Below are 21,277 nucleotides of genomic sequence, written 5' to 3'. Positions count from 1 at the left end.
ATCCTAGAGTTGGAAGGGACTCCCAAAGGCCATCCATCCCAACCCCATCCGATCCCTTCCGACAGATGGCCATCCAGCCATAGATAGATACTATCTATCTATCTATCTATCTATCTATCCATCTGCCTATCTATCTATTTATCTATCTATCTACCTATCTATTTATCTATCTAAGAATCCTAGAGTTGGAAGGGACCCCCAAAGGCCATCCATCCCAACCCCATCCGATCCCTCCTGATAGATGGCCATCCAGCCATAGATAGATACTATCTGTCTGTCTATCTATCTATCTATCTATCTATCTATCTATCTATCTATCTATCTATCTATCTATCCAGCCATAGATAGATACTATCTGTCTGTCTATCTATCTATCTATCTATCTATCTATCTATCTATCTATCTATCTATCCATCTGCCTATCTATCTATCTATCTATCTATCTATCTATCTATCTATCTATCTATCTATCTATCCATCTGCCTATCTATCTATCTATCTATCTATCTATCTATCTATCTATCTATCTATCTATCTATCTATCCATCTGCCTATCTATCTATCTATCTATCTATCTATCTATCTATCTATCTATCTAACTAACTAACTATCATAGAACCCTAGAGTAGGAAGGGACCCCCAAAGGCCATGCCTGAGAAGGCAGCACCCGATCCCTCCCGACAGATGGCCGTCAAGGCACATTATGTTCAATGATGTATGTCCATGATTGTAATATCATCCTGGGAAGGGAAGTTTCCGCAGGGGAAGCCGAGGCCACGCTCGGCTTGCTCCCAAATCAGGAAGAGGAAGCCCCAGGATTTGCTTGCCAGGCAGGTGAGGCCTTACCTGTGGGCCAGGTGAGCTGGCGAAGGTGCGACCCGACGTCCTATGTGTGCCCACTTGTTCAGTCTGGAGCTGACCTGTCATGAGGATGGGTCTCTTTGTCCTCTTCGCTCTCTCCTTGTCCTTCACCTGTGGACAGGTGTGCTCTTCTGCCCTGAACCTGGAGGGAGACTACAGCATCGCCGGGCTCTTCCCGCTCCATCGAAGCAGCCGCGCCGGACAAGGACAGGTGGGCCGGCCACAGGTAGAGGTCTGCCGCAGGTACACAACAACAACAATATTATTATAATAGGGTCAATAATAATACTGAATCATAATAATAATAATAATATTGAATAATAATAATAATGATTACAATGCTTGGATCTAATATTAATATGGTAATAGTGTCAATAATAATAATAATAATAATAATAATGACACTTGGACCTAATAATAATATTATAATAGTGTCAATAATAATATTAAATAATAATAATGACACTTGGACGTAATAATAACATAATAATAATAATAATGACAGTTGGATCTAATAATAATAATATCAATGCAGGATGATGATGATGATGACGATGGCTCTCCTTGTCCGGCAGGGCCCCCTCCCGCAGTGCCCACGGCTACCACCTGGTGCAGGCCATGCGCTTTGCGGTGTCCGAGGTCAACCGGGCCACCGACCTCTTGCCCAACGTCACTTTGGGCTACGAGATCTACGACGCCTGCGGCCCTTTGGCCAACCTCTACGCCACCCTGAGACTCCTGTCCGAAGCTGACCGGGCGGGCAGAGTGGCCGTCCCCGTGGCCGCCAACTACACCTTCTACCGGCCCCGGTCCCTGGCCGCCATCGGGCCCGACTCCAGCCAGGAGGCCCTCACCACCGCCATCCTCCTCGGAGCCTTCCTTGTACCGGAGGTCAGGGCACCCACCAAACCCTCCCTGCAGATGGACATCCAGCCATAGATAGATATCATACACATATAGATATAGATATATGATAAGACGGATCATAGAACCCTACAGTTGGAAGGGAGACTCAATGGTTATCCAGGCCAACCCCATTCTGAAAAGGCACCACCCAATCCCTCTTGACAGATGGCCATCCAGCCATAGATAGGATATATATCTATCCATCTATGGATCTATCCATCTATGGATCTATCCATCTATGGATCTATCCATCTATGGATCTATCCATCTATGTATTTATCCATGTATCTATCTATCTATCTATCTATCTATCTATCTATCTATCTATCTATCTATCTATCTATCTATCTATCTATCCATCCATCCATCCATCCATCTATGTATCTATCCATGTATCTATCCATGTATCTATGTATCTATCCATGTATCTACCTACGTATATATCCATGTAACTAACTATCTATCTATCTATCTATCTATCTATCTATCCATCTATGGATTTATCCATGTATCTACTCATGTATCTATCCATGTAACTATCATATATCTATCCATGTATCTATGCATTTATCCATGTATCTACCCATGTATCTATCTATGTAACTATCAATGTATCTATCCATGTATTTATCCATCTATCTATCCATCTATCTATCCATGTAACTATCTATCTATCTATCTATCCATGTAACTATCTATCTATCTATCTATCTATCTATCTATCTATCTATCCATCTATGGATTTATCCATGTATCTACTCATGTATCTATCCATGTAACTATCATATATCTATCCATGTATCTATGCATTTATCCATGTATCTACCCATGTATCTATCTATGTAACTATCAATGTATCTATCCATGTATTTATCCATCTATCTATCCATCTATCTATCCATGTAACTATCTATCTATCTATCTATCTATCTATCTATCTATCTATCTATCTATCTATCTATCTATCTATCTATCTATCCATGTAACTATCTATCTATCTATCTATCTATCTATCTATCTATCTATCTATCTATCTATCTATCTATCTATCTATGTATCTAATCTATCCATGTATTTATCCATCTATCTATCCATCTATCTATCCATGTAACTATCTATCTATCTATCTATCTATCTATCTATCTATCTATCTATCTATCTATCTATCCATGTAACTATCAATGTATCTATCCATGTATTTATCCATCTATCTATCCATGTATCTATCTATCTATCTATCCATGTATCTACCTACATATCTATCCATGTAACTATCCATCTATCTATCCATGTATCTACCCATGTATCTATCCATGTAACTATCAATGCATCTATCCATGTATCCATGTATTTATCCATGTATCTACATATGTATCTATCTGTCTATCTGTCTATCTGTCTATGTATCCATGTATCTATCTATCTATCTATCTATCTATCTATCTATCTATCTATCTATCTATCTACATATCTATCCATGTATCTATCCACCCATCCACCCATCCACCCATCCATCCATCCATCCATCCATGTATCTATCTATCTATCTATCTATCTATCTATCTATCTATCTATCTATCTATCTATCCATCCATCCACCAATCTATCCATGTACCTATCCATGCATCTATCTATGTAGCTATCCATGCATCTATCTATGTATCCATCCATCCATCTATGTATCTATCTATCTCTCAAGGGTTGGACTGGATGTCCCTTGGGGTCCCCTTCCAACCCCATCTCCTCCCTCCCTCCCTCCACAGGTGAGCTACGAGGCCACCAGCCCGACGTTGAGCCAGAGGCGGGATTTCCCTTCTTTCCTGCGGACGGTGCCCAGTGACCGGCTCCAGGTTCGGAGGCTTTGGAAGCAGAGCCCGGGTGGGTGGCCATCTGTCGGGGAGGCTTTGATTGTGCCTTTTGTTTCTGATCCTAGGTGGAGGCGCTGGTGCTGCTGCTGTCGTCCTTGGGCTGGACGTGGGTGGGGCTGGTGGGCAGCGACAACGACTACGGCCGGCAGGGCCTGCGGATGCTGCAGGAGGTGGCCCCGCGGCACGGAATATGCTTCGCGTATCAAGGCTTCCTCCCGGCGAGCGGCGCGGATACCGAGCTGGTCGGGATCGTGCGGGACGTGTCGTCCTGCGGAGCCAACGTGGCCGTCGTCTTCGCCAACAAGAACAGCGCCCGGGCCTTCATGGAGGAAGCCGTCCGGCAGAACGTCACCGGGAAGGTCTGGGTGGGCACCGAGGACTGGTCGCTCTCCACCGAGGTCTGGTCCGTGGGCGGCGTCTCGGGTGTCGGGACAGTCCTCGGGGTCTCCGTCGAGCAGGCCCACCTCCCCGGGATGCAGGACTTCGAAGCCGTCTCTGCCACGTCGGAAACGGAAGACTCCCAGCCTGCGGGATGCAGCCGGACGGATGCAGCAGTGTCCCGTAACGAAGGGGAAATGTGCAGCCAGGCGTGTTCGCGCCTGCGCAGGCCGAAGTCGCTGACCGACTGGGAGATGTCGCCGCACGACATACAAGGGGCCTTTAGCGTGTATTCAGCCGTCTATGCGGTCGCCCACGGATTGCACCGCTTGCTGGGGTGCCACACGGGACCGTGCCGGAAACAGACCGTCTATCCGTGGCAGGTGGGTATTATTATTATTATTATTATTAGAAACACAACAAGATGAGTCCACAGCAGACACTCTGTTGCTGTTGTTGTTATTTCTGGTATCTGTTCCTCTCTCCTCGTTGTTGTTGTTGTTGTTTCTAGTATCTGTTCCTCTCTCCTCCTTCCGCAGCTCCTGAGGGAAGTCCGTGAGGTGGACTTCAACCTCTCCCACCGGCGGGTCCGCTTCGACGAGAACGGGGACACCGCGGCCGGCTACGACTTGGTCCAGTGGGTCTGGGAGGGGCAGGAGTGGGGCTACCGGGTCATCGGGTCCTTCGAGCAGCCGGACCGCCTGGACCTCGACCAGGAGAAGATCCGGTGGCACACGCAGGACAACCAGGTGAGGAGGAGGAGGAGGAGGATGGGTTCTCCAGCAGACCCAAAGAAAGGCCCAAAGAGTCCGGAGAGCTCCAGATGGACCTTCTGTGAGTCTATTCATTCACTTGTTCAGACTCACCATCCTTCTTCACTCAGAGTCCACTAATTCACTTATTCGTACTTACCATCCTACTTGACTCAGAGTCCACTCATTCACTCATCCATACTCACGTCCTTCTTCATCCCTAGTCCATTCATTCACTCATTCGTACTCACTATCCTTCTTCACTCAGAGTCCGTTCATTCTCTTGTTCATACTCACCATCTTTCTTCACTCATAGTCCATTCATCCATACTCATGTCCTTCTTCACCCCTAGTCTGTTTATTCACTCGTTCGTACTCACCATCCTTAACTCAGAGTCTATTTATTCACTCGTTCCTTCTTCACTCAGAGTCCATTCATTCACTTGTTCGTACTCACTATCCTTCTTCACTCAGAGTTCGTTCATTCACTTGTTCGTACTCACGATCCTTCTGCACTCAGAGTCCATTCATTCATTCATCCATACTCACATCCTTCTTCACTCCTAGTCCATTTATTCTCTCATTCGTACTCACCATTCTTCTGCACTTGTAGTCCACTCATTCATTCATTCATTCATTCATACTCACCATCCTTCATCACTCAGTCCATTCATTCACTCAATCATACTCACACCCTTCTTCATGCATTGTCTATTAGTTTACCCGTTCCTTCTTCACTCAGTGTCCACTCATTCACTCAATCATACTCACCATCCTTCTTCACTCAGAGTTCATTCATTCACTCATTCATACTCTCTATAGGTGTGTGAAGAGACTGAAATCCAACTAGTAATTTGTTTCAGAGATTCAGATAGGATTCGATTCGTTTCGTAATGATTTGGAGAATTCATAATCCGAATCTCCGAAGGTTCATACTGGTTTCGTTATGATTCATTCCACAAGAGCCATTTACTCATCATTTGTATGGCTATCATTCACTCGTTCATACTCATCATCCTTCTTCTCTCAGAGTCCATCCATTCACTCATTGAATTACTAATTAGTTTCGGAGATTCGGAGGGGATTCGTTTCATTTCGTAATGATTCCGAGAATTCGTAATCCGAATCTCCGAAGCTTCTGAACTCGTTTTGTTACGATTCATTCCACAAGAGCCATTTCCTCATCATTTGTATGGCTATCATTCACTCGTTCATACTCATTGTCCTTCTTCACTCAAAGTCCATTAATTCACTCATTCAATTACTAATTCGTTTTGGAGATTCGGCTGGATTCCGCTCAGTTTCGTAATGATTCTGAGGATTCGTAATCTGAATCTCCGAAGTTTTGTACTGATTTTGTTATGATTTGTTCCACTGGGGAAAATTTCAAGACTAGTGTCTCCGTCATTTATATGGCCCCCCAGGTCCCCACGTCGGTTTGCTCCAGAGACTGTGGGGCCGGGGAGCAGAAGGTCCCACAAGGCACCCACCGCTGCTGCTTCCACTGCGTGGCCTGTCTCCCGGGGACCTTCTTGAACCGAAGCGGTGAGTGGACGCAGGAAAGATGGGTCTTGGGCTCAAAGGGTGGGTCTGGCCCCCATCTCTAGGGCTCAGCTACGTCCTAAAGATGGGGACCCAACCCATCCCTGGAGCCGAGGATGGCTCCATTGCTTTCCATGCAAATCCCGTATCCGCGGTGAGCCTTCCTCCCGACGGATGCAAATCCCGTATCCGCGGTGGGCCTTCCTGCCGATGGATGGGGCAGGAAACAGGTGTGTTTTGAGACCTACATTGCGGTCGCACACCTGCATCCTCTGGGAGGAAACATCTCTTGCCAATATTATAATATTATAATATACTAGCTGTGCCCGGCCACGTGTTGCCGTGGCTTATGGGAATACTGGCCAGGTGGAATAGCAGTGAATAGCTTTGCAGCCTCAAAAGACTGAACCCTGGCTGCCACTGTGGCCGAGGGCGTTTCTAGGAGATGAAGTGGGCCTACCCTTCTGACCAGCAACCAGGGTTGAAAACGGCTCTTCCTCGTTCTCTAATTTGGACTTTATTTAATCGTTGTAGGTTTGATTTATCTGCCCACTCAACAAGAGCTCCATCGGTGATGCCTTGCCAGTATTATATTGCACTTTATTGACTATTTTAGCTGTGAAACTACCTCTCCCCGATTTTGAAATATTCTGCACTTTGGCCCCGATCCGTGTATTAGTCTCCTGTTTTTAACGTTTTATTTTGCATGTTGATTTTTATGACTGTTTCATTGATGCTGATATTTTATTGTTGGGATATTTGTTTTATTGTCTTGTTGTTGTTGTTATATTGTTGTGTTGGGCAAGGCCCCATGTAAGCTGCCCCGAGTCCCTTCGGGGAGATGGGGCGGGGTATAAGAATAAAGTTATTATATTATTATTTTCCAGGTTTTTTGTTTGAAAGACATAGATTGGATGACTCTGTCTTTTGTGGCCAAATTTGCTGTGATTTGGTTCAGTGGTTTTGTTGTTTACTCCGTCCTACAAACGTACATTACATTTTTATATATATAGATGACCTCTACACGTGCCAGAAGTGCCGGAGGGAGGAGTGGTCCCCGTCCGGGAGCGAGTCGTGCTTCCCCCGCGAGACGGTCTTCCTGCCCTTCTCCGACCCGGTCTCTCTGGCCCTGCTGACCGCGGCCTGCTTGCTCCTCTCCTTGTTGGCCTTCACGGCGGCCCTCTTTGTCCGCCACTTGGGGACGCCGGTGGTGCGGTCGGCGGGAGGCCCCTTCTCCTTGGTCATGCTGGGCGCTCTGGCCGGGGCCACCCTCAGCGTCTACGGCTACTTCGGCCCGCCGGGGAGGCTGGGTTGCTTGCTACGGATGCCGCTATACAACGTCAACTTGAGCCTGTGCCTGTCCTGCATGTTGACCCGCTCCATCCAGATCGCCCTCATCTTCAAGGCCGCCGGGGGGCTCTACGACACTTGGCGCAGGGTCAAGGGTCCGGCGCTTCTCATTGTCACCCTCACCGGACTGCAGGGGCTCATGGTCGTCATCTCCTTCGCCACCAACCATCCGACCCCGCGCCGGGATTACAGCCTTTCAGCCACGTCCATCTTCCTTCTCTGCAGCTCGGAGGAGTCCATCCCGGTGGTGGCCGGAGGAGTCTACAATGGTTTCCTGGGAGTCTTCTGCTTTGGTCTGAGCTACCTCGGCAAGGACCTGCCCAGTAGCTACTCCGAGGCCAAGTGCCTGACCTTCAGCCTCATGGTCTACTTCACCTCCTCCATCTCGTACGTCATCGCCAGTAGCGTCTACGTGGGGAGGTACCTGAGTGCCATGTACGTGGCCTCCCTCCTGGTCACCCTCGGAGGGGTCTCCACCGGGTACTTCAGCCCCAAGGTCTTCCTCATCCTCTTCCGCCCCGAGCTCAACACCAACCAGCACTTCCAAATGTCCATCCAGAGCTACACCAAGAGGATCAACGCTGGAGATTGAGGCCACGAGTCTCACCTTCAAGATCAAGAAAACTATAAGGATGAAGAAGTAGACCATGAGAAAGCTCTTGAGGATAAAGAAGGCCTTGAGGAAGACTGAGGAAGGCTTTGCGGAAAAATTTGAAGATGAGGAATATCTTAAGGGTGAGGAAGTTCTTGAGGAGGAATTTGAGGATGGAGAAGATCCTTCTCATCCTCATCCTCATCTTCAAGATATTCCTCATCTTCAAATTCTTCCGCAAAGCCTTCCTCAGTCTTCCTCAAGGCCTTCTTTATCCTCAAGAGCTTTCTCGTGGTCTTCTTCATCCTCAAGGTATTCTTGGTCCTCAAGGCCATCCTTGTCCTCAAAGCCTTCCTCGTCCTCAGGGTATTCCTCAAGGTCTTCTTCATCCTTCTTCATTATTATAAATAATAATAATCCTCAAGGTCTTCCTTGTCTCAAGGCTGTCCTCATGTTCAAGGTCTTCCCCATTCTCAAGACAGGTGCTTCTCAACCTGTGGGTTCCCAGATGTTTTGGCCTTCAACTCCCAGCTGGTAGGCTGGCATCAAAGCCCTCCCGACAGATGTCCGTCCAGCCTCCAAGGAACGAATCTCAGTGGGAATTCCGAGAAAGCTGCATCTCCCTGTACAAATAAATATACTATGTGCATGTACAAAAAAAAGGCAACTGGGTTTTTATAAAACTTCTCTCATATTTACAGGGTCATCCCATCTCCTTTCACGCAGCATCCTTGAAAGGGACTCTTTTCTCTCTGCCTTCAATCGTTTTGGGGATTTCGGGAAACTTCTTCGGGGTTGCTACCTGCAAAGAAATTATTATTATTATTTTATCATCCTTTTACATTATTATTGTTATCCTTTTAATAAATTATTACTATCCCAGTTACATACATGTCTTATGAGGGTATGATTTCCTACCTTGTGCTGCTTGAGGGCCCGGTTCAGCCGCCGCTCTTGGATCAGCTGCAGCCTGGTCCTCTCCAGGGCTTCCTTCAGAAGAGCCTTCTCCTCCTTCTCTTGGTAGATCCGGTCCCCCAGTTTGGCAATCTCGGACTGGCAGGCTCTCAGCGTTTGATGGTTGGCCCTGTGGGGTTGGGAAAGGAGGAGAGCGGAAGTTGGCCCTCTCTCTCTCTATATATATATATATATATTAGGGCTGTGCAATGTTCGGAGATCCTTTTCGCAATTCGGAGATTTTGTGCGATTCGTTAATACGATTCTCCGAATTACCGATCGGAATGGGACTCCCTCCTCCGAAGCATTACGAAACGAAACAGAAGTCTCCGAAACATTTCGAAGATTCGTAAAAAAAATTGTTGTTTCGGAGCGTTTCGAGACATAAAATTTGAAAAATTATTTAAAATCAGTGGATGATCGAAACGTCCTGAAACTTGGCAGGCTCGAAGTCGCAAATGTTGCCGACAAGTGTGCCAAATTTCATCCCGATATCCATAAAAATGACAGAGAAATGAGCCTCCCTGCTGCCGAGAGTGGAATTGAATGAAAGCATTACGAAGCTTCAGCGATTTGGATTATGAAATGAAACAGGACCCCTCTGAATATTTAAAAAAAATCCTAAAAATCAGTGGATGACAGAAACGTCCTGAAACTTGGCAGGCTCAAATTCGCAAACGTTGCCGACAAGTGTGCCAAATTTCGTCCTGATATCCGTAAAAATGACAGAGAAACGAGCCTCCCTGCTGCCGCAAGTGGAATTGAATGAAAGCATTACGAAGCTTCAGCGATTTGGGTTATGAAATGAAACAGGACCCCTCTGAGTATTTTAAAAAAATCCTAAAAATCAGTGGATGACAGAAACGTCCTGAAACTTGGCAGGCTCAAATTCGCAAACGTTGCCGACAAGTGTGCCAAATTTCGTCCCGATATCCGTAAAAATGACAGAGAAACGAGCCTCCCTGCTGCCGCAAGTGGAATTGAACGAAAACATTACGAAGCTTCGGAGATTCGGATTATGAAACGAAACAGGACCCCTCTGAATCTTTTAAAAATTCCTAAAAATCAGTAGATGACAGAAACATCCTGAAAATTAGCAGGCTCAAAGTTGCAAACATTGTCGACAAGAGTACCAAATTTCGTCCCGATATCTGTAAAAATGACAGAGCAACAAGCCTCCCTATTGCCGCAAGTGGAATTGAACAAAAGCATTACGAAGCTTCGGAGATTCGGATTACGAAACGAAACAGGACCCCTCCGAATCGTTAGAAAATTCCAAAAAATCTGTAGATGAACGAATCTTTCTGAAACCAGGCAGGATCGATGCCCCGCTTACGTTGTCTCATTGTGCAGAAACTCAAGGGGATAAAACCTTTTGGAGTTTTTTAAAACTGATCTTAACTGAACCATTACGAAGCTTCGGAGATTCGGATTACGACTCCGAATCTTTACGAAACCAAGCGAAGGCTGTCCGAATCTCGGAAACAAATTACTTATTGAATTTCACGGCAATCCTTTTCCTGCCAGATCCCTCCGAGCCGTATACCTGAGCTTCCCGACGTCTTTCTCGTACTCCTTCAGCAGCGACTCCTTCCTCTCCAGGCGGCTCTTCATCTGGCCGATCTTCCCGCAGAGGAGACGGAGGTCCTTCTGCCGCAGAAGCTTGAGCTTTTCCCTTTCGTCACGCGGGAGATGCATGACCGTCCGTGTCCCCGCCAGTTCCTTCACGTCCGCCAGGTTGGCCAGGTCCCGCATCACGTCAAGATACTGGGGAAGGAAGGTAGATTTTTCTCAGCCCCAACCTTCTTAAACTGCCTTGCTTTTGGAGGAAAGAAGGAGGAGAGAAGAGCGGACCTTCAGAGACCTCCGAGTATATTAAGAAACCCCACCAATTTTCATACCATGTTCTCACTCAGGTCCAGCGCATCGGCCATTTCCAGCCTTGCAGTCCGCTCAATGGTTACGTTGGGGTCTACTCGGCTTTGGAGCTGAAAGAAGCAAATCGAACGGAGGATGTAAAATAATGTATCCTCAAATATTTGGGATATAGTGGCATGGTCAAGACGCCGTCTGCTTCGATATATATAGAAGTCAAAGCACGTCATCTCCTTATGGAGAGAAAACACTGGATATAAACAAACAACAACAACAACAATAATAATAATAATAATGTGTTTATAAATATATTCTACTAGCTTTGCCTGGCCACGCGTTGCTGTGGCTTATGGGAATCCTTTGTTGGCCAGGTGGAATAGCAGCGAATAGCCTTGCAGTCTCAAAGCCTGGCCGTTTTCTGGAGTAGCTGGAGCTTTTTGTTGTATGAACGTAGAGGCAGATAATCTGTATTTTATAGGCAGTGTGGAAGAGGCCTAAGTAAGGCCTAACTCTGCCTGTCCCCTGGGCTGAGTGGGTTGCTAGGGGACCAAGTGGGCGGAGCTTAGCCTTCTAACTGGCAGCAATTGGAATAAAAACAATTCTTCCTCTCCCTCTAATTAGGACTTTCTTTTTCTTTTCTTTTTGTTGTATGAACGTAGAGGCATGGATGAGGGGTTGTGCTGCCAAGTTTAGTGTTTCCGGGATGTGTAGTTTTGTTGTTTTGTCCTAGGCCGAAATTTCATTACCCTTTTATATATATAGATATACAAGGTTTACCTTGGTATCTGCGGTTGTCGCCAAACCCGTCCCTTGTCCTGTCTCTGTTTTCAGCTCTGTCTTCTCTGCGGAGCTTTTCTTGCACACGATCAGGGCCTCCGGCTTTCTTTCTTCTGAATCTGCGAGAAGAACAAGTTCCATGTTCATGTTTCCTCCGTAACACAAGATTTTTTCAATGGGATGGAGAGCTCCAGCGTAATGGGGAAAAGTCCAAGCTGAACATTTTAGAGGGCTCACATTCTCCTTTAGTTCTGAAAACTGGAAGAACTTCATCCAGGGAATAATAAGAATAATACCAACAACAATAACAATAATATTGACAGATATTCCTCTTGGCAGTAGGTACTGAAAGCCTTCAGAAAGATTTTAAAACCCAACCGAGAGAGGGAGATGAGCACTATATCATCTGCATACATCAGGATTAAAATCTTTCTGTTCAATAATAATGTGCATTATTATTATTATTATTATTATTATTATTATTATTATTATTAGCTAAACAAGGCACTACATCATTCATGGAAGAGCTTCATCCAATGATCAAAGATGTGAATAATAATAATAAAAATATTTAAAGACCCAACTGAGAGAGGGAGATGCGCCCTATATCGTCTGCGTACGTCAGGAGGAAAATCTTTCTGTTCAATAATAATGTGTATTATTATTATTATTATTATTATTATTATTATTATTATTATTATTAGCTAAACAAGGCACTACATCATTCATGGAAGAGCTTCATCCAATGATCAAAGATGGGAATAATATTAATAATATTTAAAGACCCAAACGAGAGAGGGAGATAAGAACTAGATCGTCTGCATACATAAAACTATTTTCTGTTTCTCATCACTGGATAATGGAAGAGCTTCATCCAGGCATCAATAATAATAATAATAATAATAATAATCATCATCATCATCATCTGGATGATAATAATATTAATATTCTTGGAGGATTCCCATTTTACCTCACAACGGAAAACTGGAATAGCTTCACCCAGGGATCAATGATATTATTATTAATATTTATTTTTATTAATATTTCTACATATAGTATGGTAGGGATATGGGAAAGGGTAGGAGCGTTTAGATTGGTGTTAGTAAATTAATAAATCTTAACGAATATCGAATAAATCATCAAGAGAGATACAATTGGCAAAGCAATGAGAAGAAGGGCATTTTGATTACACTTTTGTTAATGTGGGATTTGTGTATTGGTAGTGTTTAAATGAAATTTGTATCTAGCATGTATTGCACAATCCAGGAAATACTATAGTGTGTAAAGAGTTAATTTGGTAAGAAGCTGTATTGACCTTGGATATGTGGCTGGAGCCAGATAGGAGTGTCCAGACTACAAGTGTGTTTCGTATATAGCGGATTGCATCAGATGAGATCTGTTCTGCCTGCTGAGAAGATCTGTGCTGTTTGCCTAGAGTGGAAGTCCTATGTCTATTGTCTGCAAGTCTGTTTGTCTTGTCAAGTACAGGACGGAGCCCTGCGGCACTCCACTTGTCACTTCATCATGGAAAGAAGTGACAAGTGGAGTGCCACAAGCAGGGCTCCGTCCTGGGCCCGGTTCTGTTCAGGATCTTTATTAACGACTTAGACGAAGGGTTAGAAGGCACGATCATCAAGTTTGCAGACGACACAAAACTGGGAGGGAGAGCCAACACTCCAGAAGACAGGAGCAGAATTCAAAACGATCTTGACAGACTAGAGAGATGATTGGCCGAAACTAACACAATGAAGTTCAACAGGGACAAATGCAAGAGACTTCACTTCGGCAGAAAAAATGGAAATCAAAGATACAGAATGGGGGACGAGGCCTGGCTTGACAGCAGTGTGTGCGAAAAAGACCTTGGAGTCCTCGTGGGGAGGAAGGGGAACATGAGCCAGGAATGTGATGCGGCAGCGAAAAAAGCCAATGGGATTCTGTCCTGCATCAATAGGGGAATAGCGTCTAGATCCAGGGAAGTCCTGCTCCCCCTTATTCTATTCTGCCTTGGTCAGACCACACCTGGAATCACACTGTGTCCAATTTTGGGCACCACAGTTGAAGGGAGATGTTGACAAGCTGGAAAGCGTCCAGAGGAGGGCGACTAAAATGATGAAGGGTCTGGAGAACAAGCCCTATGAGGAGCGGCTTAAAGAGCTGGGCATGTTTAGCCTGCAGAAGAGAAGGCTGAGAGGAGACATGATGAGAGCCATGTACAAATACGTGAAGGGAAGTCAAAGGGAGGAGGGAGGGAGCTTCCTTTCTGCTGCCCTGCAGACTAGGACACAAGGGAACAAGGGCTTCAAACTACAGGAAAGGAAGGAGATTCCGTCTGAACATCAGGAAGAACTTCCTCACTGTGAGAAGGGCTGTTCACCAGTGGAACTCTCTCCCCGGGGCCGTGGTGGAGGCTCCTTCTTTGGAAGCTTTTAAGCAGAGGCTGGATGGCCATCTGTCGGGGCTGCTTTGAATGTGATTTCCTGCTTCTTAGCAGGGGGTTGGACTAGATGGCCCATGTGGTCTCTTCCAACTCTACTATTCTATGATTCTAAGTAAAACTTTGTAAATACTTTTTAACATCGTCTCTGATCGTGCCTTTCGTTCTGCGCTCCAGTGACGTCGTTCGTCTGCTGCTACGCTGTGCGCATTACTCTGACAACTTTCGCTTTGCAATACTGTTCTGTGGTCTCAACACTTCTCACCCGAAGGGCAGGCCTTTTCGAGGGCCTTGACCAGGTGCCGCAACTCGGCCAGGGCCTCTTTCTGGCGCTGGATGGTCTCCTCGTGTCGAGAGCCCTTGCATCGCAAGCCCAGATCGGAGAGCGCCAAGACCGGTCCCTGCAGAAGGCAAAAGAAGAAGCCAGCAATTGAGTTACAACCTAAGGGTTTAATAAAAATTTATATTAAGATGGTTCGAATCCCCCATAAGTCCCTGCTTGCCTTCCCGACCGCGTCCTCCACTTGGGGGGCTTCTGTCTGTACCGCCTTGTGCTGCCCGTCTCTCTGCTTCGTCGCTTCTTTCATCTTCTCTCGGATGTTCCTGTGAACGAGAACAGCATCAAGAGAATCGCTCTGGGACTCTTCAAATTCTGTCCCGTCTTCTCCTTTTATGCTCACCGTAATTCTTCTCTGACAACTTGGAGGTCGGCGTCCTTCTGCCCCACAAGAGTCCTCGTATTCAATAGTTCCTCCTGAAGATCGTTGATCTCACGCAACTGGCTCTGGACCAGACTCTGCTTCCGCTCCAGCTCCACTTTCTGTTTTTCGCTGAGTTCCCCTGCTCAAAGGGAAGCCCATTCAACACTTATATGTAAATCTATACGAATATAATTTACGTTGATCCCCATCATGCTGCTCAACATCTACATGAAGCTGCAGGGAGAGGCCACCCAAAGTTTTGGATATGCAGATGACCCCCAACTAAGACTGTGTGAAATGGCATAAATCCCTTCTGTTTTGGTTCTGTTTTGGTTTCAAATTTTGGGTCCTCCCCTTCTGTTTTTGGGAAGATTTTTGCTGAAACTGAAATGGGACTCCTGATCTTGAATTAGGAATCTGGACGGTTCTCCTAATTTCCCATAATCTTCCAAAAAATGGTACAGGGATGACGACCCGAATCTGAATGGTTCTCCTCCTAATTTCCTGTAATTTTCCCGAAAACAGTACAGGGATGACGATCCGGATCTGAACGGTTCTCCTCCTAATTTTCCAGAATCTTCCCGAAAACAGTACGGGAACAACAACCTGAATCGGGACAGTTCTCCTCCTAATTTCCCGTAATTTTCCCAAAAACTGTACGGGGATGACGACCCGGATCTGAATGGTTCTCCTCCTAATTTCCCAGAATTTTTCCGAAAACAATACGGGAACGACAACCCAAATCTGAATGGTTCTCCTCCTAATTTCCCGGAATTTTCTTGAAAACAATACAGGGACGACAACCTAAATCTGAATGGTTCTCCTCCTAATTTCCCGGAATTTTCCCGAAAACAATACGGGGACGACAACCCGAATCTGAATGGTTCTCCTCCTAATTTCCCGGAATTTTCTCGAAAACAATACGGGGACGACAACCCGAATCTGAATGGTTCTCCTCCTAATTTCCCGGAATTTTCTCGAAAACAATACGGGGACGACAACCTAAATCTGAATGGTTCTCCTCCTAATCTCCCGGAATTTTTCTGAAAACAGTACAGGGATGGCAACCCGAATCTTCTAATCTCTCATAATCTTCCCGAAAACAGTATGGACGACTCAAAATTCGAACCGAAAACAGAACAGATTTATGCAATTTTGCACAACCCTACTTTCCTCCTAATTCCAAGGCACAAGTTCCAATGCTTAACCATTGTCTGTCATCAGTAAAAAAAAAAAAAACTGAATGAAGGCAAAACAAATGGAAGCTTAATCCAGGCAAAGCAATGGTTGAGAGGAAGATCTGGGAATTGGGATTGGATGGGGCCACACGACCCCTGAAAACGCAAAGGCGGGATAATAAATAAATTGAGCATAAATAACGTGGTCGAACACTCAAAGACCGCGAATGCTCTTTCCAAGCGAGTGTAGAATGTTTACGGTCATTTTGGAGGGAGAACGACGGTTGTCAAGTTAACGGGAGACTGAACCGACAGTGATGCCACAAAAGAACATTCCCTTCCTTGATGCTATTTTTGTTTCCTCTTTTATAAGGCCATTCTGGTATCCCCAGAAGGCACAGTGCTGGGGACATGGCTGCTGCAAATGGGGAGGGAAACGATGTTTATTAGCTGCACTAATATCTGGCTTTTCTTAGTGCTCGAGAATGACCTCGCGAGTACAATTTGAATCTGGATCTCTCAAATCCCACTCCATCACAAACCGATTGCGTCGGAGACTCTGGCCCGGGCTTCTGCGAGCTCCTTCTTCAATCCTGCGATGACGGCCTCGTCGGATAGGATTCGGCGCTTGGCGGCTTCCAATTCTTCCCTGGAGCAAGACCAAAAATTGAGGCTACCCCACTTTCCATTTCCACAAGGATTCAAGATACTCGTTCTTGGACAATTGACAAACTATTGGAAGTCCAAGCACTGTGAGTGTTATGGCTACTAGAGGTGTGCGAAGCGTCCAAAGTCCGATTAGTAATTCGTTTCAGAGATTCTGATGGCCCCTGCTTCACTTCATAAATGTTTCATAATCCGAATCTGTTGTTTCGTAATCCGAATCTCCGAAACTTCGTAATGGTTTCGTTCAGATTTGTTCTGTCAACAGCAATTGGGAAAATTTCGAGGCTCGTTTCCTCCGTTATTTTTATGACTACCGGGAGGAAACTTGGCACACTTGTGGGCAACAATTATGACTTTGAACCTGCCAAGTTTCAGAATGTTTCGGCCATCCAGTGACTTTCAGGAATTTAAAAAAGTTTTTATAAATAATTTAAAAACTACAAGAGATATCCTCTTGAATTCCTAAAGATTGAGAACATCAGAAGGGCATCGATCCTGCAAAATTTCAGAAAGATTTGTTCAATGGCATCAGATGGGAGAAGGAATTACGAATTTACGAATTACGAAACGGACCTCCGGAGCGTTGTCGAAGCCCGGAAAACACACAACAACCCACGGACCTCTGGAGCTTTGAACATCCGTAATGGCTACAAAAAGGAGTATTGTGGTCCTGTTATCGGTGGGAATAAATAGAGATATAGGCCGGGCTGTGGCGTAGCTGGTTAGTAGCCAGCTGCAATAAACCACGACTGACCGAGATGTTATGAGTTCGAAGCCACTCCGGGTCGGATTGAGCTCCCGACCATTAAATAGCCTAGCTCATTGTTGACCTAAGCAGCTCTAAAGACTAAGGCTAATTTAACTAATTTACAACACCATAAAAACGTCCAGCCTTGAAATGATTAGAGAATCAACAGGGAAGAATATGAAGAAGTCAGTCCCTTACTTCAAGAAAACGTGGGACCTTTCTGGAGACGCGGGTTCAGGCAAAAAGGATTTGCAAGGCTCTCTCCGCATTTCTAGGAGGGAATAGAAGACAAAGAATGAACAAGGGGACAACCCGGATCTCGACAATTCTGAGATTCCTCCAGCTTTGTATGGCCTCCAAGCATGGCACTCGGGTTTCTCGACTGACCTCCTGTTTGCTGCCAAAGCGTCCCGTTCTCCTCTCTCGCCTTCTCCATGCGCTGGACGGTTTTCATGTGCTTGTTCTCCAAATGCACAATGGTTTGGGAGTGTTGCTTGACCTGCTCCTTGTATTCCGATATCTCTTTCAGATGCTTCCGCCTCTGCGCCTCCATCTCGTTCTCTAGGCCTCGGAGGCGCTTCTCGCAGACCAGGAGCTTCTCTTCCGCAAATGTCTGGAAAACAGAGAACTCCATGTTACATGGTCCCAACTCCATCTGATATGGTCACAACATCTTATATGGTCCAAACTATATCTTATATGGTTCAAACTCCATCTAATACAGTTCCAACTCCATCTACTATGGTCCCAACTCCATCTAGTATGGTCTCAACTCCATCTGATATGGTCCAAACTCCATCTTATATGTTCCAAACTCCATCTAGTATGGTCCCAACTTCATCTTATATGGTTCACCTGCCACCTTAGATAGTTCAAACTTCATCTAATATGGTCCAAACTCCATCTTATATAGTCCCAACTCCATCTAGTATGGTCCCAACTCCATCTTATATGGTCCAAACTTCATCTTATATGGTCCAAACTCCATCTATGGTCCCAACTCCATCTTATATGTTCCAAACTCCATCTAATATGATCCCAACTTCATCTATGGTCCCAACTTCATCTTATATGGTTCACCTGGCACCTTAGATAGTTCAAACTCCATCTGATATGGTCCCAACTCCATCTGATATGGTCCAAATTCCATCTAGTATGGTCCCAACTCCATCTAGTATGGTCCCAACTCCATCTAGTATGGTCCCAACTCCATCTAATATGGTCCAAACTCCATCTATGGTCCCAACTATAGCTTATATAGTTTTTAGATAGTTCAAACTCCTTATGATATGGTCCCAACTCCACCTAGTATGGTCCAAACTCCATCTAATATGGTCCAAACTCCATCTTATATGGTTCAAACTCCATCTATGGTCCCAACTCCATCTTATATGGTTCACCTGACACCTTAGATAGTTCAAACTCCATCTTATATGGTCCAAACTCCATCTGATATGGTCCCAACTCCATCTAATATGGTTCAAACTCTATCTTATATGGTCCAAACTCCATCTAGTATGGTCCCAACTCCATCTGATATGGTCCCAACTCTATCTAATATGGTCTAAACCCTATCTAATATGGTCCAAACTCCATCTTATATGGTTCAAACTCCATCTTCATTCTATTTGAACTATAGGCAATTGTATCCAGAGAGCTTTCCCTACATATAGCGACACGAGGAGATAATTTCGGCCTCCTATTCACAAATACCTTTCTTCTCTTAGCCGCTTCGAAGTCCTCCAGAGTCTCTGTTATCCTGGCGTGTAACATTGACTCTGATTTGGCTTTCTGTTCTATTACCTACAATGAAGAAAATACACGAGAGGGCATTGAGAAGAGCCAAGAAATCAATGAGTCAGATCGCAATGCATTGTGTCAATCACACGCCGAGTACATAACTCAAGAACAAGGATCAGAAAAGATCCTTATTTCTCTTCCACCCGTTGACATCATGCCATAAAGATCAACTTGGGACATAAACTGTTGTATGTATATGACATGGAAGCATGTAGAGATATGCCATGACTCCACATGGAATTAATGCCGTGGTAGGGGAACAAGTTGTCTCTGTCTTTTGACCAATCGAAATGCATGATATCTTCCGGATGTGTCTCACCCACCTCAGCCAATTGTTTCGCTTGAGTTTCCAATGCTTTGACCTTCTTCTTTTCTTCCTCAACGGCGTCCTTCCATTTCGTTTCTTCCAAGGCAATCATACCCTCCAAAACCTGGAAAAAAGAGTAGATTATGGAGAAACAAAGGATGGAAGATGCTGATGTGTATGGACAACGCACTTGGGGATCAAGAAACATAAGAGTGCAGCATCTCACAATCTTTGTTTGATCAACTTAGGTAGAAAGAGATGTAGAAAGACCATGAGAGGAGGCTACTCCAATATCTTCCTACCTTTTGGTGCTCCTTCTCAACTTCCTGAAGGTCCTTCTCCTTCCCTCGGAACTCCTCCTGGAGTTTGTCCTTCATCTTCTTCAGCTTTTCCTGCAGGAACATCTCCTGAGCTTCCTCAACCGTCCGAAGCCGGGCTATGTTGTTGTGGTGATGGTCCCGTAGCGTCTTCATGTAGGAGGACATTCCTGGCGAGTAGAGGAGGTCCGCATTCACTTTGCTGCACCAAAACTAGACAACCCAAATAGGAGGAAAGCAAACCTTTTTCGCAGGTGGACAGGTCCAGCTCCAAGTCCCAAATGAGACCTTCCGTCGCCTCGACCCAGTTCAACAACTCGCCCAGGATTTGGACCGTCGCGGCTTGGACGTCCAAAGCTGGTGGGGTCAGGTGGACGTTCTGAAGGTCGGAGACCTTTGTCCGCAAACTATGGCTGCAGTAGGGAGTTTGCAAGAAGTCCTAAGAGAGAGAAAATAGAGAAAAGGAGAAATGTTTGATGGTAGGTGAACTACAACTTCCAACATCCTGGGTCAATCCCCACAAACCCCACCAATATTCAAATGCTGGGTCAGTATGTCAAGTTTGGTCCTAATAATAATAATAATAGACTGTGGCAGAAACCAGTACAGGTGGTCCTGGTGGTGATCGGCACATTGGGTGTCATGCCAAAAGATCTCAGCCGGCATTTGGAAACAATAGACATTGACAAAATTACGATCTGCCAACTGCAAAAGGCCACCCGACTGGGATCTGCATGCATCATCCGAAAATACATCACACAGTCCTAGACACTTTTTGTGAAATGAAATCCAGCATGTCTATCTTGTTTGCTGTGTCATAAAATAATAATAATAATAATTATAGTTGATACTGGATGGCCCATGAGGTCTCTTCCAACTCTACTATTCTATGATTCTATGATTCTATGATACAATAAAATTATATAATAATAATAGAATATATAATAACACTATAAAATAGTAATAATTAATAATATCCATTGTTGGTGGGATGAACTATCTCTCTCTGGAAGTGGGTGGACTATAACTCCCAACATCTCGAGTCAATTTTTCTCCCCAAACTTTGCTAGTATTTGACATTGGTCATGTTGGGTCTGTATGCCAAGTCTGGCCCATATCCATTGTTGGTGGGATGAACTATAACTCTCCGGATGTGGGTGAACTACAACTCCCAACATTGTGGATGAATAACTCCCTTCCTAATAACTGCAAAGATTCGAAGTTGGTCGTGTTGGGTCTGTAGCCAAGTTTGGTCCATATCCATTGTTGGT

At 45.1% G+C, this 21,277-nt stretch overlaps 2 protein-coding genes across 4 annotated transcripts in view; one reads left to right on the top strand and one right to left on the bottom strand.

Moving 5' to 3' along the window:
* The first annotated feature begins 1,464 nt into the window (after positions 1-1,464).
* On the top strand, positions 1,465-8,327 carry LOC100566779 (taste receptor type 1 member 1-like). The gene is made up of 6 exons (XM_062965972.1): positions 1,465-1,752; positions 3,531-3,617; positions 3,701-4,396; positions 4,553-4,762; positions 6,190-6,307; positions 7,321-8,327. Exons 1-6 carry the CDS (start codon positions 1,480-1,482, stop codon positions 8,247-8,249), a joined length of 2,313 nt encoding a protein of 770 aa, XP_062822042.1. The 5' UTR covers positions 1,465-1,479; the 3' UTR covers positions 8,250-8,327.
* Positions 8,328-8,900: 573 nt separating this feature from the next.
* The window catches only part of fhad1 (forkhead associated phosphopeptide binding domain 1), a 23,135-nt gene continuing 10,758 nt past the window's right edge, over positions 8,901-21,277 (bottom strand). For all 3 annotated transcript variants that reach the window (XM_008123670.3, XM_062965895.1, XM_008123673.3), the window contains 15 exons: positions 20,250-20,445; positions 19,992-20,176; positions 19,706-19,813; positions 19,296-19,385; positions 17,970-18,195; positions 17,781-17,853; positions 16,711-16,817; positions 14,970-15,129; positions 14,793-14,892; positions 14,555-14,690; positions 11,856-11,974; positions 11,105-11,191; positions 10,750-10,970; positions 9,168-9,333; positions 8,901-9,051 (listed from right to left, as the gene is read on the bottom strand). In XM_008123670.3, the coding sequence (XP_008121877.2) occupies positions 8,968-9,051; positions 9,168-9,333; positions 10,750-10,970; positions 11,105-11,191; positions 11,856-11,974; positions 14,555-14,690; positions 14,793-14,892; positions 14,970-15,129; positions 16,711-16,817; positions 17,781-17,853; positions 17,970-18,195; positions 19,296-19,385; positions 19,706-19,813; positions 19,992-20,176; positions 20,250-20,445 (2,058 nt within the window). In that variant the 3' untranslated portion in view covers positions 8,901-8,967. The remainder of the gene's footprint in view (positions 9,052-9,167; positions 9,334-10,749; positions 10,971-11,104; positions 11,192-11,855; positions 11,975-14,554; positions 14,691-14,792; positions 14,893-14,969; positions 15,130-16,710; positions 16,818-17,780; positions 17,854-17,969; positions 18,196-19,295; positions 19,386-19,705; positions 19,814-19,991; positions 20,177-20,249; positions 20,446-21,277) is intronic.

This window comes from Anolis carolinensis, unplaced genomic scaffold, assembly GCF_035594765.1.
Source record: "Anolis carolinensis isolate JA03-04 unplaced genomic scaffold, rAnoCar3.1.pri scaffold_15, whole genome shotgun sequence".
In the NCBI taxonomy this organism is placed as follows: Eukaryota; Metazoa; Chordata; class Lepidosauria; order Squamata; family Dactyloidae; genus Anolis; species Anolis carolinensis.
This window is presented reverse-complemented; position numbering and strand designations above follow the sequence as displayed.

What these genes read in the sequence shown, in the direction of transcription:
- LOC100566779 (XM_062965972.1), top strand. Translation starts at nt 1,480, where the DNA reads ATGCGCTTTGCGGTGTCCGAGGTCAACCGGGCCACCGACCTCTTGCCC. An exon ending in AGACCGTCTATCCGTGGCAG is followed by an intron (nt 4,397 to 4,552) that starts GTGGGTATTATT and finishes CTCCTTCCGCAG; the next exon opens with CTCCTGAGGGAAGTCCGTGA. An exon ending in GGCACACGCAGGACAACCAG is followed by an intron (nt 4,763 to 6,189) that starts GTGAGGAGGAGG and finishes ATGGCCCCCCAG; the next exon opens with GTCCCCACGTCGGTTTGCTC.